This window comes from Myxocyprinus asiaticus, chromosome 4 (assembly GCF_019703515.2).
Source record: "Myxocyprinus asiaticus isolate MX2 ecotype Aquarium Trade chromosome 4, UBuf_Myxa_2, whole genome shotgun sequence".
NCBI classification, from domain to species: Eukaryota; Metazoa; Chordata; class Actinopteri; order Cypriniformes; family Catostomidae; genus Myxocyprinus; species Myxocyprinus asiaticus.
In genome coordinates this window covers 59983469-59999792 of record NC_059347.1, presented here as the reverse complement: position 1 = coordinate 59999792, position 16324 = coordinate 59983469, and the positions used below count along the sequence as shown (strand labels likewise).

At 37.3% G+C, this 16324-nt stretch overlaps 1 protein-coding gene across 1 annotated transcript in view; it reads left to right on the top strand.

Annotated features, from left to right (window-relative positions):
* Positions 1 to 483: 483 nt before the first annotated feature.
* The window catches only part of LOC127440047 (dehydrogenase/reductase SDR family member 11-like), a 42321-nt gene continuing 26480 nt past the window's right edge, over positions 484 to 16324 (top strand). The window contains exon 1 of the mRNA XM_051696427.1: positions 484 to 868. Coding sequence (XP_051552387.1) covers positions 734 to 868 — 135 coding nt within the window. The 5' untranslated portion in view covers positions 484 to 733. The remainder of the gene's footprint in view (positions 869 to 16324) is intronic.

The following is a 16324-nucleotide window of genomic DNA, read 5'->3' as shown; positions in this document are numbered from 1 at the left end:
CCATTCACTTCCATTTTGAGGACCTACAGAATGAAATATTCTTCTAAAAATCTTCATTTGTGTTCAGCAGAAGAAAGAAAGTCAAACAGGTCTGGGATGGCATGTGGGTGAGTAAATAATGAGAGAAATTTCATTTTTGGGTGAACTATCCCTTTAAATCACTTTAAAATCACAAAAAATGTTCTGTAGAGTTGAAGTTAAAAAGTCTAAGTAGGGACAAGCCCAAAAACTATTATAACCCCTTTAACAAATATTAATATACAACTTTACAACTCAAATAAAAGCATCCTTGTAATCATTTGAGAGGACAGGGGAAAAAATCTATAAAAATCGTTCAATGTTATCAGCGTTCACTTCAGTCATGGGGATTATGCTTGAAAACAAAAAGAGTGCGGGCGGTGACAGCAACCTTAAACCTTTCTTTGTCCTCAGCCGTTAATATTTGATCTCGGATGCTGTGGGGATTAGATCTGTGTGTGTGGAGCTGTTCCTGGGTGTCAGCGGCGGAAAACCAGGGTGGGTTGGACGTGATTTGTTCCCGCCCTGAACACATTCACACTGACTTTCACTCAGTCACTCGATTGGTACTGTTCTGAATCAGAAATATATTACTGCACTGACACCCGCGCTCGTTCCGATACACTGTTACTTTGTAACACTCCGGCGCGGATCGGAACTCATTGTTACATTGTAACCTCGCACCTGCAGTGATCGTGATACATTGTATCCGCTGATGATGGAGCGCTGGAAGGGGAGAGTCGCGCTGGTCACCGGAGCTTCTGTCGGGATCGGAGCGGCTGTCGCTCGGGCTCTGGTCCAGCACGGAATGAAGGTGGTCGGATGCGCCAGGAACGTGGACAAAATCGAGGTAAGCGATTTTAAAACGGGCTATATCGGTAGATTATTTGTGATCAAGAGGAAATCTCAGGCCTGAATGATGATCTAGCTACTTTTCATAGCTCGCTGCAGTCCAAGTGACACATCAAACTGATTTTCCAAACACACTTTTTAGTGTTTTGAATATATGTATTTTGCTTATGGAGACAGTTTTACATTTTACCAATAAGACCAAACATTTAATAAATCTCTTTATAGCTTTAAAGCACTGTTGGCGTACTGCCATGATCGACCTATAGATGTGATTGACTGCCTCTGAAGTGTTGATTGGCTTAGCCACGCCCACTTTACACTAGGTCCATTCATTTTATACTCAGACCCATTTATATACTTATGTAAAATATAACTGCACCAGTGGGTATTTGGACACTAGTTACACTTAAAAATGTCAGTTACAAAAAATCAAGCGAGTGGCACTTGCAAACAATTGCTTCTCGAGCTTTTCTCAGATCTAACTTCTGAGCCATTTATGCTCAGTGACTTTTAATCAACTGGTGTCTTGGAGATTTTTAGTGCATGTATGAAGTCAGTTCCCCTCAAGTTTGCACAGGAGGAGTTCAACACATTAATTATAGCCATATTCGCTTTAGATAAGTGTAGATGGGTTTAACTTGTTTTTTAAGTTTCATCCTTGCAGTTAAAAAATATTATTATAATGTTGTCTTGTAAAAATATTAATAATGTGTAGTTGTATTGTGCAATGAGGCGTATCACTTCGACTTTCCCCACCCTTCCTCAGTGGCTGTCAATCAATAAATAACGTCTTGTCAATCATTGATGGCTTTTTTCAGAATTTTTTTTAGCCCTGCCCTTGAGTTCAGTACTCAACAGACTCCAGTAAATCCTCAGGGCGTGTGTAGTTGTGTGTACAGAAGTATATACAACTGAAGGAAAGCTTGTCGTCTCTTGTCAACAAATATAAATGACAAAACAATGAACAATGGGAGAGGAGCAAAGCATGTTTCAAGCAGGTGAGACACGGGCGAGCAGGACGAGAATCAACAGTCCCAGAGAGGCTGATATAGAACATATACAAGACATACATTGCGGTGAAAGCAACGCTGGTGACAATACATTCACAGAGCAGGGGATGCATTGCATACAGCCCAATTACTGCCACATTCTTTTGAATGGGCTGTCTTCATTTATATTGATGTTGCTTGACAGGAAATGTAATATCTAATAGGACGCAGATGGTGCAATAACCGGAGAAGAACCTCAGAATTAAATTGCATTTAAATTAAATTGTCCCAGCCCATTAGTGCTTTGCGTGCACGATTTTGCCAACTCGCTTGCGCCTAGACTTAGCACATTCTTGCACGAAAATATCAAAGCTTCATGGCCATGCCCACTGACTTTGTGCATATGATGTATCACATAGTGCTGTGCTCAAGGCATTGCTCTCTTAAAATAGGGCCCTTAAGTTCAAAGTATACTTCGATCAGACGTGAACTCCATGTACAGGATGCGTGACAAATTTCATCATCAGCTGAGGTGGGGCCCGATTTTTCTAACTGTGCGACTCTGAATGTGGAGAATGCGCATGCGCCTGGAATTATTTGCACTAATTAGTGGGTCCACAAGGTGGCAGTGCTCACAGTTGAGCAGTTGGTATTACGAAGAAGATGTAATTAGAGGTAGACCGATATATCATTTTTACAGATTAATCAGTGCCGATAGTTGCTTTTTGAAACTATCGTTATCGGCAAAAAGCTATGGCGATAGTTGCAGATAGTTTTTCTGTCATTTCAAAATAAAAGTCCCTTGTGTGTTTCGGGCTTGTTTATACGTAAAAGTTCCAAGTTATGCACCAAATTGTAATTTTGGTTGAACAACAAACTGCATCTGTGATTTTATTTATTTAGGACTCTTTGTCTGTGCTAGTCATAGTAAGGAAAAAATACAAATTTCTGTAAATCAGTTGTAAAAATTATCACCCGATTAATCAGTTATCTGCCTTTCCCATCACCTTAGTTATTGGTATCGGCCAATCCACTATCGGTCGACCTCTAGATGTAATCGTTGCTAAACATCAGTAGACAAAGGTAGAAACAACAACAGTGCACGTCAAGAGCGCGTGTGTGAGGAGGTCAGGAGATACCTGCATTTCTATAACTCAAGTTTGAAGGTCTATAAAACATATTTATGGGTCTAAATGAAGAGAAATAGTTGAGTATCTCATAGCAGTCGTAGCATGCTTGCGCCAACCGCCTGTGTATGCGCGCACAGTCAAATAAAGAATACTTTGGAAGGCTGCTCGTTACGCATACGCTAAGCCTTCACGTCAAAACCGAAATATACTTTGGGCTTAAGAGTACATGTGTTTCTTGAACTGTCTCCATTTTATGTCTCAGGGTTGATTTTTCATAAAACTAACAGATTTCTGATGAAAACAAAACCAACAACAAACATACAAGTGTAAAAGTTTCTTTTTTTTTATTTTTTTTTTTTTTTGGGAATTATTGTTCTAATTATAACGAGAGATTATGGATGAGCCCCTCAAATCAATACATGGGATCTTGTTGGTTGGATGTTCGTGTTGTCATTTGCAGCACACTTGGCTGTGTTATACTTTCATTTAAATCACTATTCTGCTTTGTGTGTGGTTTTCCATTTGATGCAAATATTATATCCTATGATTCATAGCGATTGAATTAAGTGGTGAGCTGTGGTGTCAGTTGCTTACTGTACACACAGCCCATTCATACCGTGTGTGTGTGTGTGTGTGTGTGTGTGACAGACACATTTGATTAAGTCATATTGTGATAATGAACAAAGGTTGAAAGTTATGACACAGTAAGAGTGGTACAGTTTACTGCAGACTTTTTTCAGGATGGTGAATGTTTCATGTCTGGAAATGACATTTATGGTCTTCTGTGTCATTTTGACTGTGTGTGTCTGTTCAAATCCAAATTTTGATCAAGAAACAGAGTTGGGGTACAGGTGGGGTTTACTAAAAATATTGATGGATTCAAATTGTACTGCATGAGATCTCAGTGTAAAATGGAGACAAGGCCGTCATTGTGTCTGTCTGATGTTAACGTAGCACTCTATTTGTGTCAAAGGCTGTATTCTAAAGTATGTGTGTGTTTTGGGGCCATGGTAACTTACGACAATCCCCCAAGAATGTACACACTCACACACAGCAGCCAGATGGGGTGAGTGTATATTAAAGCTGAAGTGTGCAACTTTTTTAGTGTTAAAACACTTTCTCCTTTCCCAGCTTAATATACAGATACAACTATAAGTAAACCATTTGTAGGTTAATTTTCTCAAAAACTAAACACTGTGTCTCTTTGGCGCTATAAAAATTCCTCCTCTTGTTTAAGAGGCCCATCCAGCCCGACACAACAGCATGACCAATGGCTTGAGTTAGGGGTGGGACTAGCTGTTTGTTTGATCAACAGAAGGGGGGTGGGGGTGGTGGGGGGATTTAGAAGACTGTTTGAAACAATGTTTATTTTTTTCAAATCCATTCGGTGGTGCTAGTGGTGCAGCAATTACATACTTTAGCGTTTTACGTGTTAGGGTTGTCGTAATATTAAAATTGCAGTCGTCGGTAGCAATACCAGTGAAATTTCTCAATTCTCTATAACAATTTTGGTTTCACAGCAAGAACAAATATGCTATCTGGACTCTTTCCTTTATTTAAAATGAATAATATGGATATGAACAAATCGAATTAAAACCATTTTTACCATTTCTCAATTAAGTTAACATTGCTTCAGGTAAATATTCAAGTAAACAGTGAGTAATATAATAAAGAAAAGGCAAGTTTATTTATTAAGCACATTTTAAACACAATGGTACTTCAAAGTGCTTTACATAAGGAAAATACAAGATACACAAAAATCCATTTGAATTTGTTTCTTTGATCAATAAAGAACAAATTAGAAGCAATAGAACAAATTAAAAATGATTTATCAAAGTAGTCAATAGTGCTTGAACATTTTTCAGGTATTTAATAGCAGTATTAGGGCTGTCACGATTATGAAATTTGGCTGACGATTAATTGTCAAACAAATAATTGCGATTATGCCGATTAATTGTCTGGTTTAGAGCTTTCATGAAATATTGTCATATAAATTGTCATATTTCATATTTAACTTCAAATATATAAATCAAATAATAAAATAAGGAGATATGATTTCCTTTTAAGGCTTTAAAAACTTATGAATGACATGAAAAATAATGTTTTAAATATAAAAATATTTCGAAATACTTAAAATATGTGTGTTGTTTTGGTCAGCTTTGGTTTTGGTCAGTTGTACATTTACACTGTTGTTTTTGAAATCCTGTATTTTATATTATAGGCTATATTTTTTATAAAGAATAAAATATATATTTAGTTTTTATATTTATATAATATTTTGCAATGGTAAAATATTGCTGTCTTAATTTCTTCACTTTCACACATTATTTGAAACCTACGAGCCCTTATTTCTCATGATGCAAAACCTAGAGAATTTCGTGTCATTATTTGTCACTCCACAAAAATGTGCGTGCGTCTCCTCTGTGTCACTGCATCATTAACACTGCTTATATGAACTCACAATGACCAGAAACATTTTCCATTACATCTTAAAGTGAAGCCGGAATGCTTTGCGTTCACTATCAAAGTTTATATTTGTTTGTTTATATTTTCGTGGGAGTTTGACGCAAGCCTCTGCTGACGGTGTACGCATCAAAGCGCTTGAGAAGTGGTTCACGCGCTCTTCCGGACATGAGCTGCTGTTTGACATCCATGGTGCAGCTCAGTGACGCTCTGAGATCAACTGAATGACACACAAACATGCCGTTGATGACATTTAGCCTATGTATTTGCTTAAAATTCCCTTATTTGGGCATTAAATGTGATTGGAATTTGAAGTGTACAATAACCACGGTTATCTCAAATAACCGCGATCAAACGATTATTTAATAATCGCGACATGCCTAAGCTGTATTAATTAGACTATTCGAGTAAAAATTCAGAAATGGAAGAAAATACAAAGGTATTACAAAAAATTAAATTAGATTGTGCAAATTTACTTTTTTGTAATGTTATTTGTCTCTTGTGCAAATTTTTTATTTGCATGCTGCTAATAAAAGTTGTGTGTTGAAGGCAGAAAATGACAATAGCTTGTCTTTAAAGCTTATAGACTAGCCTCCACTAGACTCACTGACCAACTCGATGAAAAAACAATTCAAAATTTACTAATCTCTAAGAAATCTGCCCTTGCTGGAGATTGTACCAATTTTCAGATCCAATATTTTTCTTGCGAAAATTGCCTGTTTGCCTGACCAGTGGCAGATTGGGGAAGTGTTTGGGAAACCTGTTTGAAAACAGTAATTTTTGCAATTCCGTTTAGTGACTCTAGGGCCGCAGAAATTGCGTACTTCACCTTCAAGACTATGAGTACTTGAGCTTTGCAGCTCTGTTTTTAATTTCAATCAAACAGAACATTGAGAGAATATAAAGCACTCAGAAGCAATGAGCCTCTGGAGGAACTGAGTTGGACACTGATGAAAACAAAAAGAGACTGAGGGGGTAAAAATGTGGTTACTGGGATACAGAAAGGAATGTAACCCGGGTGTGATAATGGGGGGCCAGTAGAGAGAGATAATTTGCTGTAGGCAGATTCTAACTTCTGTTCAGGATAAAACAATTTTCTCCCATGGCTTACCTTGAATGTTCATCTATTGACCTAATGGACTGTACTGAGCCCAGATCATGATAAAAGTATGAAACTGGGGATCTTCTCAGAGGTTGGAGCCTTTTGTATTCGTCATGGATGAGAATTAAATAATACATTTTTTGGCTGATTGCTGTTTATGTGATTTAGATGTTTACAGAATTACAGAGTAGGGCTGGGCGATATGTAAAAACTCTTTTCTTTCGATAATCGCCTTAAAAATATTGCGACCCCCTGCTGTGGGTCGGTGAATATTTTTGCTTTATTGATTTTAGTTTAAAAGTTAACTTAATTTATTGAAACACAAAAAACGTAAAGACATTTCTAAATTCAAAATGCACTTTAAACTAAACGAAAAATAAATTTAAATAATGAAGTGAACAAAAAATCTTATATAGCCACCTCCCCAAATCCAAACATTTACCGTCTCCAACGGCACCATTGTCCATCATGCAAGCATCCATCAATGACAACAGGTGGAAAATTACTAATAGCCTACCGATTAAGAACTAAAGACAATTATAAATGTAAAGATAATAATAATAAAAAAGTCTGCTCTATGGAAATAAAGTGAACTAAACTCACAGCACCTCCTGAGATGATCGAAGATCATTTGCAGAATTCTCATAGACGACATTATTCTTGCAAACAGTTTTCAGACGAATGAAACGGAGAAAAAAAGAGGGAAACCTCTTTACATGTGTGCGTTCCACGCAACTCCCCGCTGCAGGCCTCTGAACAAACATTGAATCAGACACGAGCATTAACCGCTTTTCTTTTGTCTGTTTTTACAAATATAATAAAGTGTGTTGAAATACTTGCATTTGGGCGAGGAGCTCGCAAACAGGATTCAGTCTTGTCGCATTTGCCGGGTGCTGGTTTCACACCCTGGGCTACTGTTTAATACTTTATATTTGGCGACTACCCAGATCCATGGTTTTCCATTTCCCATTATTGTCGATCACTGTCTGTCAATAAGTGTCGCAAAACGGCATCGTCACATCGCCTTATTTTCTCTGTGAAACACAGAGGGTTGCAGGATTGGCATCATAACAACCACTGACCTTTGACTGAGCTTCATTAATGATTTGATTTGAGAGTGAATAATGATTTGAATTTCAGTTCTAAAAGTGTCCTGTTTTGGGGTTGCATTCATTAGAAAGTGTCTAATGTAGCGGGATTTTAGACAGCTGAAAAAACACTTGCGGAATGAATTGAGTAGCATGCATTTTACTTGAGACGCTGCAAAGCCTTCACAGTATTTGTGTGCAGTCATGTGTAATTCTGTTGCGTGTCTCACAGGTTATTTTCTCATGATGTGTCAGTTCCGTAACTGCCATCTCTCAAGAATGTTGAGTTCAGATGACTGACAGGTATTTAATCTCTTTACATGTGTCTCAGTAAAATATATATATAATATAAAATATAATGAATATATATGGCGGCCAAAAGTTTGGAATAATGAACAGATTTTGCTCTTATGGAAAGAAATTGGTACTTTTATTCACCAAAGTGGCATTCAACTGATCACAATGTATAGTCAGGACATTAATAATGTGATTAATTACTATTACAATTTGAAACAAATGTTCAGAACTTCTTAAACTACTTCAAAGAATTCTCATCAAAAAATCCTCCATGTGCAGCAATGACAACTTTGCAGATCCTTGTTATTCTAGCTGTCAGTTTGTCCAGATACTCAGGTGACATTTCACCCCACACTTCCTGTAGCACTTGCCATAGATGTGGCTGTCTTGTCGGGCACTTCTCACACACCTTACAGTCTAGCTGATCCCACAAAAGCTCAATGGGGTTAAGATCCAGAACACTCTTTTCCAATTATCTGTTGTCCAATGTCTGTGTTTCTTTGCCCACTCGAACCTTTACTTTTTGTTTTTCTGTTTCAAAAGTGGCTTTTTCTTTGCAATTCTTCGCATAAGGTCTGCACCCCTGAGTCTTCTCTTTACTGTTGTACATGAAACTGGTGTTGAGCGGGTAGAATTCAATGAAGCTGTCAGCTGAGGACATGTGAGGCGTCTATTTCTCAAACTAGAGACTCTGATGTACTTATCCTCTTGTTTAGTTGTACATCTGGTCTTCCACATCTCTTTCTGTCCTTGTTAGAGCCAGTTGTCCTTTGTCTTTGAAGACTGTAGTGTACACCTTTGTATGAAATCATGGAGTGATGGCTGCTGGAAATGGGGCCTGTCAAGATTTGATCAAAAATGACTTTTTTCAAATAGTGATGGTGCTGTTTTTTACATCAGTAATGTCCTGACTATACTTTGTGAATTTGTGATTAAAGTACCAATTTCCTTCCGAAACAGCAAAATCTGTACATTATTCCAAACTTTTAGCCGCCAGTGTGTGTGTGTGTGTGTGTGTGTGTGTGTGTGTGTGATATATATATATATGTATATATATATATATATATATATATATATATATATATATATATATACATACAGTTGCAATCGAAATTATTCAACCCCCCCCAAGACAGTAAGGATTTACAAAGGTGAGCTTTTCTGATGACCCAGAATTTATAAACTTTACATCTATATCAGTCGAGTGACACATTCAAAGTCATAATGTGAATATATAATCTAATATTTCTAAATAGCAGGATTTTTTAAAAAATACAGCCATGTCATAATTATTCAACCTCTATTGCATGTAGCTGTTTCTTAAATATGTAAGGCTACACAAGTAATTGTTTAAAACAAAATTAAGTCATCAATCTGCAATGGCACTTATTTAAGTTTTAAAATTTAAGTTTAGCGTTGTAAGCAAAAATGGATTTCTATGCAAAAAATGCAATTAAAAATAAGCTGTCACAAAATCTAATAGAGGAGATTATTTCATTACACAAGAAAGGTCATGGCTAAAAGTACATTTCCAAGGCACTTCAGTTTCCAATAGACAAAGTTGGCAGCACCATTCATACATTTTTTTAAATATGGTACAACAGCAACCTTCTTGGGGTGTGGAAGAAAGCAAAACTTCACCAAGGGAAATGTTGACTGAATATTCAAGAAGTAATTAGGAAAGACCTGTGGAGTCCTGGAATAAGGTTTTATAGACGTATGACACTAAACTGAAAATGAGTTTTAGACCCATGTGTCAGCAGTACGTCTGGAGTAAAATTACAAGGTGATGACAAGAACGACACCATCCCCACTGTCAAGCATGGAGGTGGGTCAGTCCTGTTATGGGGGTGTTTTGCGGCTGCAGGAAACGGCTATCCTGACTATGTGACTGACACCATGGATTCTTTCAGGTATCAGGCCATTTTGGATTGAAAAATGTGATGCCTTCAGTGTGTAAATTGAAGCTCGGTGATCACTGGACTTTCCAGCAAGACAATACCACAAAGGATACATCCAAGCGGTCCAAAATCTGGTTCAGGGATTTAAGAACATTCCACGACCTTTGCAGTGCAGTCATTCGTGTACAGGGAGAAGATCAGTGGAGAGAGAACGCATCCCTGAGGAGCACCAATGCTAATAGTGAGGGTCCTGGATGTGAGTTTCCCCAATCTCACTAGCTGCTGCCTATCTGTCAGAAAGCTGGTGATCCATCGACATATTGGGGTAGGCACGGAGAGCTGGGTCGGTTTGGTTGAGAGAAGATCAGGCATGATGGTACTGAAGGCTGAACTGAAGACTACAAATAGGATCCTTGCATAAGTCCCAGGTCTGTCGAGGTGTTGCAGGATATAAAGCAGTCCCATGTTGCAGCATCATCCACAGACCTGTTTGCTCGGCAAGCAAACTGAAGGGGGTCTAGCGGGGGTTCAGTGATGTCCTTCAGGTAGGCCAAAACCAGTCTCTCAAATGACTTCATGACCACAGACATGAAAGCGACAGTTCTGTAGTCATTAATCCTGTGATTTTGGGGTTTTTGGGGACCGGAATGATGGTGGAGCGTTTGAAGCAGCAGGGAACTTCACACTGCTCCAGTGATCTATTAAAGATTTGTTAAGATGGGGGCCAGTTGGTCAGCGCAGACTTTCAGACAGGCAGGTGAAACAACATCTGGGCCTGAAGCTTTCCTAGTCTTCTATTTCTTGAAGACCCGGCACACATCCTCCTCACAGACCATAAGTGCAGAGTAGCAGGAGGTGTTGCTGGGGGGTTTAATTATATATATATATAATTAAAATGCATAACATTATTGTGGTATATGAGTAAAGCATTGATAAGACAATACAAATTTTTTTTATTTCCATATTATTGAACATAAGCCTGTCATTGGCCTACAGTCCACAGCAATCCATTTTGCCAGTGAATTCGTCAATCTGTCCGAAATAGATTTATTATAAGGGCTTGTCTAAGGATGCGTCAATGTTCACAGATGATTCCGTCTAGCTGTGTTTGAACGCAAGAGCACGTCCTCATCCTGTGGTGTCAAGCAGGAGTTTGGTTTGTTCTCTGTACAGCTTCTTATAAACAGCTGAAGTTTCCATTCCTGCCCCAAGATATGCAGTTGGAGATACGATGGTATGTGCAGATGGGGGACGTTTCAATATAGTCGTATTTTTAATTTGCATGCCCTCGATTCAATGTAGAACACTTATCTATTAAATTATCTAATAAAAATAACAAGCTATGTATTGAAGAGAGGATAAAAATATAGATGAATTTTATGAATGATGAAAGATTTATATACAGCAAATCCCCACGTGATTGTTTTCACTTCACCTCTAGAGGCTGCTGTTATACTGTAGAATCAAGTCGTTCTAACGAGGAATAGGACGAAATGGGTATTACAGGATTCAGTTCGATATACGTTATGAATTTCACGATTCAACATAATTTTGATTTGATATAATAACAATTAATTGACAAAGTATGACAGAAAATTGTGCTTATTTTACATTATAATTTCTCATCAAAATAAAGTACACAATATAAATAAGAGTTTCTCATATACCTTTCTCTCTAAGAAAAGATCACAAACAAATAAGCCTTCAAAAATAGTGGGCTACATTCAGGGGATCAGGTGCAGAACAAGCAATAGTACTGAAAAAGCATGTGAAAGTGCATTTTTTTTTATTTATTTTTTTTATTTGTTTGTCATCATTATTATAATCACATTTTAACTTGTGAAAAAACATAAAAATTCTAGATTCTATCAATTAATATAATTTCATGAAATTGTATGTATAATAATGATATGAGCTGTCACTGTTTTAAATAATGTGTTCAATTTACAAGTATTTACGTTTATTTGTATAACAAGTGTTAAAATGGTACTGTCACTTTAAGGGTTCAATGTGTTTCTCACAGACTTGTACAGGTATTGCGGTTCATTAATTAATGAGAGAGAAGTCTAGTTTTTTTGCACATCCATGCTTTTTTATCTGACTGTACAGAACAGAAATGATATTAAAAACACATTATTCAATGAAAGTGGGATCTCATTTTTATGGACACACATCACACAGAAGAAATGGTCGGTTTTAATCTCAAGCACTTTTCAGCAAAACAAGGCGATTTTTCCAGGTATTTTACTACTTAAATTTCTTAAAGGACCTTGTGCAAACCCTGTAAACGGTGCAGATAAAAGCGCTGTAGGGGTCAAATCAAGCGATAGAGAGATTATGATGTTTGATTGGTCGTATCATTCATGATCACATGGATAGAAAAAAATGTTGCGAGTTTTGCTTTGTTATGGTCCGTCATTTTTTTGGTTCATGATCCTCCACGAATCCTCCAGTGCAGCACAGAGGAATACAGATGAATAAAAAAAAAAAAAACTACTGCAACTATCGGCATAGCTTTTTGCCAATAACGATAGTTCCAAAAAGCAGATATCGGCAGCGATTAATCGGTAAAACCGATATATCACTCTACCTCTTGTCAAAATTCATGTTACTTCTTTCTGTGGAACACAAAAGGAGAATTTTCCCTTAAAGAATCTTCACACAGCTCTTTCCATACAATGACAGTTTACAGTGAATGCTCAAATAAAAATAAAATCTAAACCATAAATCATAAAAGTAGTCCAAGCGACTATATTCTAAATCTTCTGAAACTATTCAATAGCTTTGTGTGAGGAACAGACTGAAATTTAAGTCATTATTCAATTAAAATCTTCATGAGGACCCACTCAGAACACTGTAGCATTGTGATGGCAATTTTTGCACAGACAGATATCACTGTTCTTCAGAAAATGTATGAAAATATAGTTCATATAACAACTCTTAAGTGTTAAAATCTTTAAAATCCATACTGTCAGTATACTTAAATAGACTTATTTTTTTGTTCTTTTTTTATATATACTCAACATTACATATCCCAAAGAGCGCATTCGAGCAGATTTGAAACAGTTCAAATGACGCACATGAATGCCGTTGCTGCTAATGTTACGCATGAGTGCGAAATGCCACTGTGTAATGTTGTTATTCCTCTCAGGAGTGATTATCAGCTGTTTGCCTCAAAACACAATTCTGTGAACTGATTTTTCCAGTTGTGTTCCAGTTTGTGTACGCTTTGTTGCAGCTGAAAGAAATGTAGACAAACCAGTTGTGGGAAATGCATACAATGAACCAGTGACCACAACTATTCATCCATGCGTGAATATCCATCCCTCATCTATTCAAATGGAATAGTTTACCCAAAATGAATATTTGGTTTTATACTCACTCTCATGTTACTCCAATACTTGGCAAACCAATGCTGTTTGCCATAACTGAGCATGTTAACATGCACAGCAATACACGGTTAACTACCAAAATTAAGCTTATTAAAATTTTTTTGACTACGCAAGAAAGCTGCATTTACATGAGACTTGAAATCATCTGGTTAACACTCAGCACACTGAATAAGCCGGTAATAAAAAATCAGGGTAATGGGTGCTGATTGGTTTACGCTTGCATATTGTCAACTTGTTTAGCATAATTGCATCTTCACGAACCAAGCTGAAATAAGCAGAAGCACAAATGAGATTTGACTTTTGAGAAGAGACCATTTTCTGCAAATTAAATGTTCCTCACACAAAGCTATTGTCTTCATTGCCTAGAGTCATGTGGACTGCTTTTATCAGGGTTTTGATTTGTCATGGAAAAACAGGAAATATCTTCATTTATGGAGCTTGACAGCAACGAACATGACTAACACACAGTATCGGATTTGGATCGGGCTCATCGGAGCCGATACCGATCCAAGTATCGGATCGGTACATCCCTAATTCCAAATTGGTGAGAAAAAGTAAAAAAATAAATGTTATTTCAAAGCATCAAAATTGCATTAAAAATGGCATAAAAATATAAAATCTGAAAAAGTCATGGAAAAGTTATTTTATGTTATACATTTATTTATTTTGTATTTGTTTATTTCTGAATATTTTTGTTTTCTAGTTATGCTCAGCTCTAAAATATGTTTTTAAAATGCACTTTGCATTAATGCAATCTCTTTAAAATGAATTTCATCCTGTAATTCTGAAATGAACCAATAAATTCAGGACTGTTGGAAGGTTTTATTGTGTTTTTTTTTTTTTTTTTGTCAGCCACTGGTCACTGTACATATTATAAAGAACATAAGGACATTTTTGCTTCATCTCCTTTTGTGTTCCATGGAAGGAAGACATTCATATGGGTTTGGAATGACATGAAGGTGAGAAATAATGACAGAATTTCTGTTCTGGGGTGAACTACAGTATTTATGTATTATTCTGATAAACAGGGCCAGCTGAGTTCTATCCAATGGGAACTCCATTAGATTTGTGAAAGAGCCGTAAGCTCCGCCCCAGCTGTCAGATTCGATGCCAAGTTTCACAGAACTCGTAAAAGGCACTTAATCAGATCTTGAATAGACTAGTAACATCCTTCACACACAAACACACACACACACACACACACACACACACACACACACACACACTGGAACTCATGTTCCAGTGGCCAAGGTTTGGGGGCTCTGTGGCTAATGAATTCTGTCGTCTTGGCAGGCGGCTTGTTGTATTTGTTTAAGCCCGTCACTGCGGTGACTTCAGATGGACCAGACTCCTCTTTTCTCTTTTATTTCACTCTTCTTCTCTTGTGAGCGCTGGGCAGTTTGCCAGTCACAGTTCTTTTTTCTGCCACTCTGCTTTGAAACTGGTCATTCTGAAGGCGTGGCTTCAATCACACTGATGCACGCTTGCATGCACTCTTTCTAGTGCAGTTTTAAAACCTGAGCTTCCTTCCTAAACAGCATTATAAGGCTTCATTGGCATGCTCTAGACATGGGGAGCTACCCAGTATTTGTCAAGAAACCTTGTGTAACATTATAAGTGGACCTCTTTTATTTCAGCTTTGTCAGATCTACATTTTGTTTGTGTAAATTAAAACATTGGACCTGTTTATGTACTGTGTGTGGGGCAGACACATCACCTGTTGGAGACATGACTGTCCTTTCAAACATTTGCAGTCTAAACTTTTCACCAATTCACTGTATATTAGCTGTATTTCTGATTCTGCTGAATGAACTTATCTTGGTCCAGTTCCAATGCAAGACTTGTTAAAACCGCTTGTTGTGCAGATTTTAGACCGGTAGATCTCTGAAAGTCCCCTGAAGCCTACATGTTTGAAGGACAGATTTGATGCATGTTGATGCTTCTAATGTAAGTTCCAAAACCAGTCTTGCTGTCTGTTGCCTAAGAGGCTGTTCACCCCAAACGCACTCTTGCCTCCTTGTTTTTTCTATGTAAACATGCACAAGATGGACGTCTTTGACCGTTGCATTGTGTCTCGCTGTTTATTCTGCATCTTGTACAGGAGCGCTGCCTTTTTTAGACATTGTTTCAGGTTAAAAAGAACATAATTTTTTAAAAGCGCATTTTGAGACAGCTGCGTTCTGTTGTATTCGTTGAGCTGCGTCTAGCTTTTTATAGGTCAAGAACGCTTTCATTCTGAAGGGTCACTATGGCCTCCACTTTCAGTTCCCAAACGTCATCATTTTCCCAAGTATACGGATATGTTGAGGGCTTTCGATGGTTTTCCTGTAGTTCGACTGGTAGAGCATGGCACTAGCAACACCAAGGCCATGGGTTCAATCCCCAGGGAACACACAAACTACAATGTATACCTTGAATGCACTTAGTTGCTTTGGTTAAAAACATCTGACAAATGCCTAAATGTAATGTCACGATTATTAAATATTCTTCTGATCACGGTTATTTGATTTAACCGTGGTTATTTGAGATTACCGCGATTATTGTGCACTTCAAATTCCAATCACATTTTTATGTCCAAATAAAGGAATTTCAAGCAAATATATAAATGCCATGAAAGGCGCATTTGTGTGTCTCATTCAGTTGACTTCCGAGCATCACTGAGCCGCACCGCGAATGTCAACAAGAGAAGCTCCTGTCCGGAAGAGTGCGTGAAACACTTCTCAAGCGCTCTGATGCCAAACTCCCCTGAAAATATAAAATGAAAAAAAAAAATAAATGTATATAAAAATAAATGCAAAGTGCTCCGGCTTCACTTTAAGCGATCGTGTAATAGCAAATGTTACTGGTCATAGCAGGTTCATACATGCAGTGTTAATGACACACAGTGACACAGAGGAAGAGATGCACGCTTACTCTATTTCTGTGGAGTGATGAAATACTTCTTTTTTTTTTTTTTTGTGCTTAATTAGAAATAAGGGCTCATTCAATCAAAGAGCATTAAAATAACTTGTAGTTTACTATTGCATAAAATAACATAATTTATCATATAATATAATATATAAAAAAAATGCAATTTAATTTTTATACAAAAA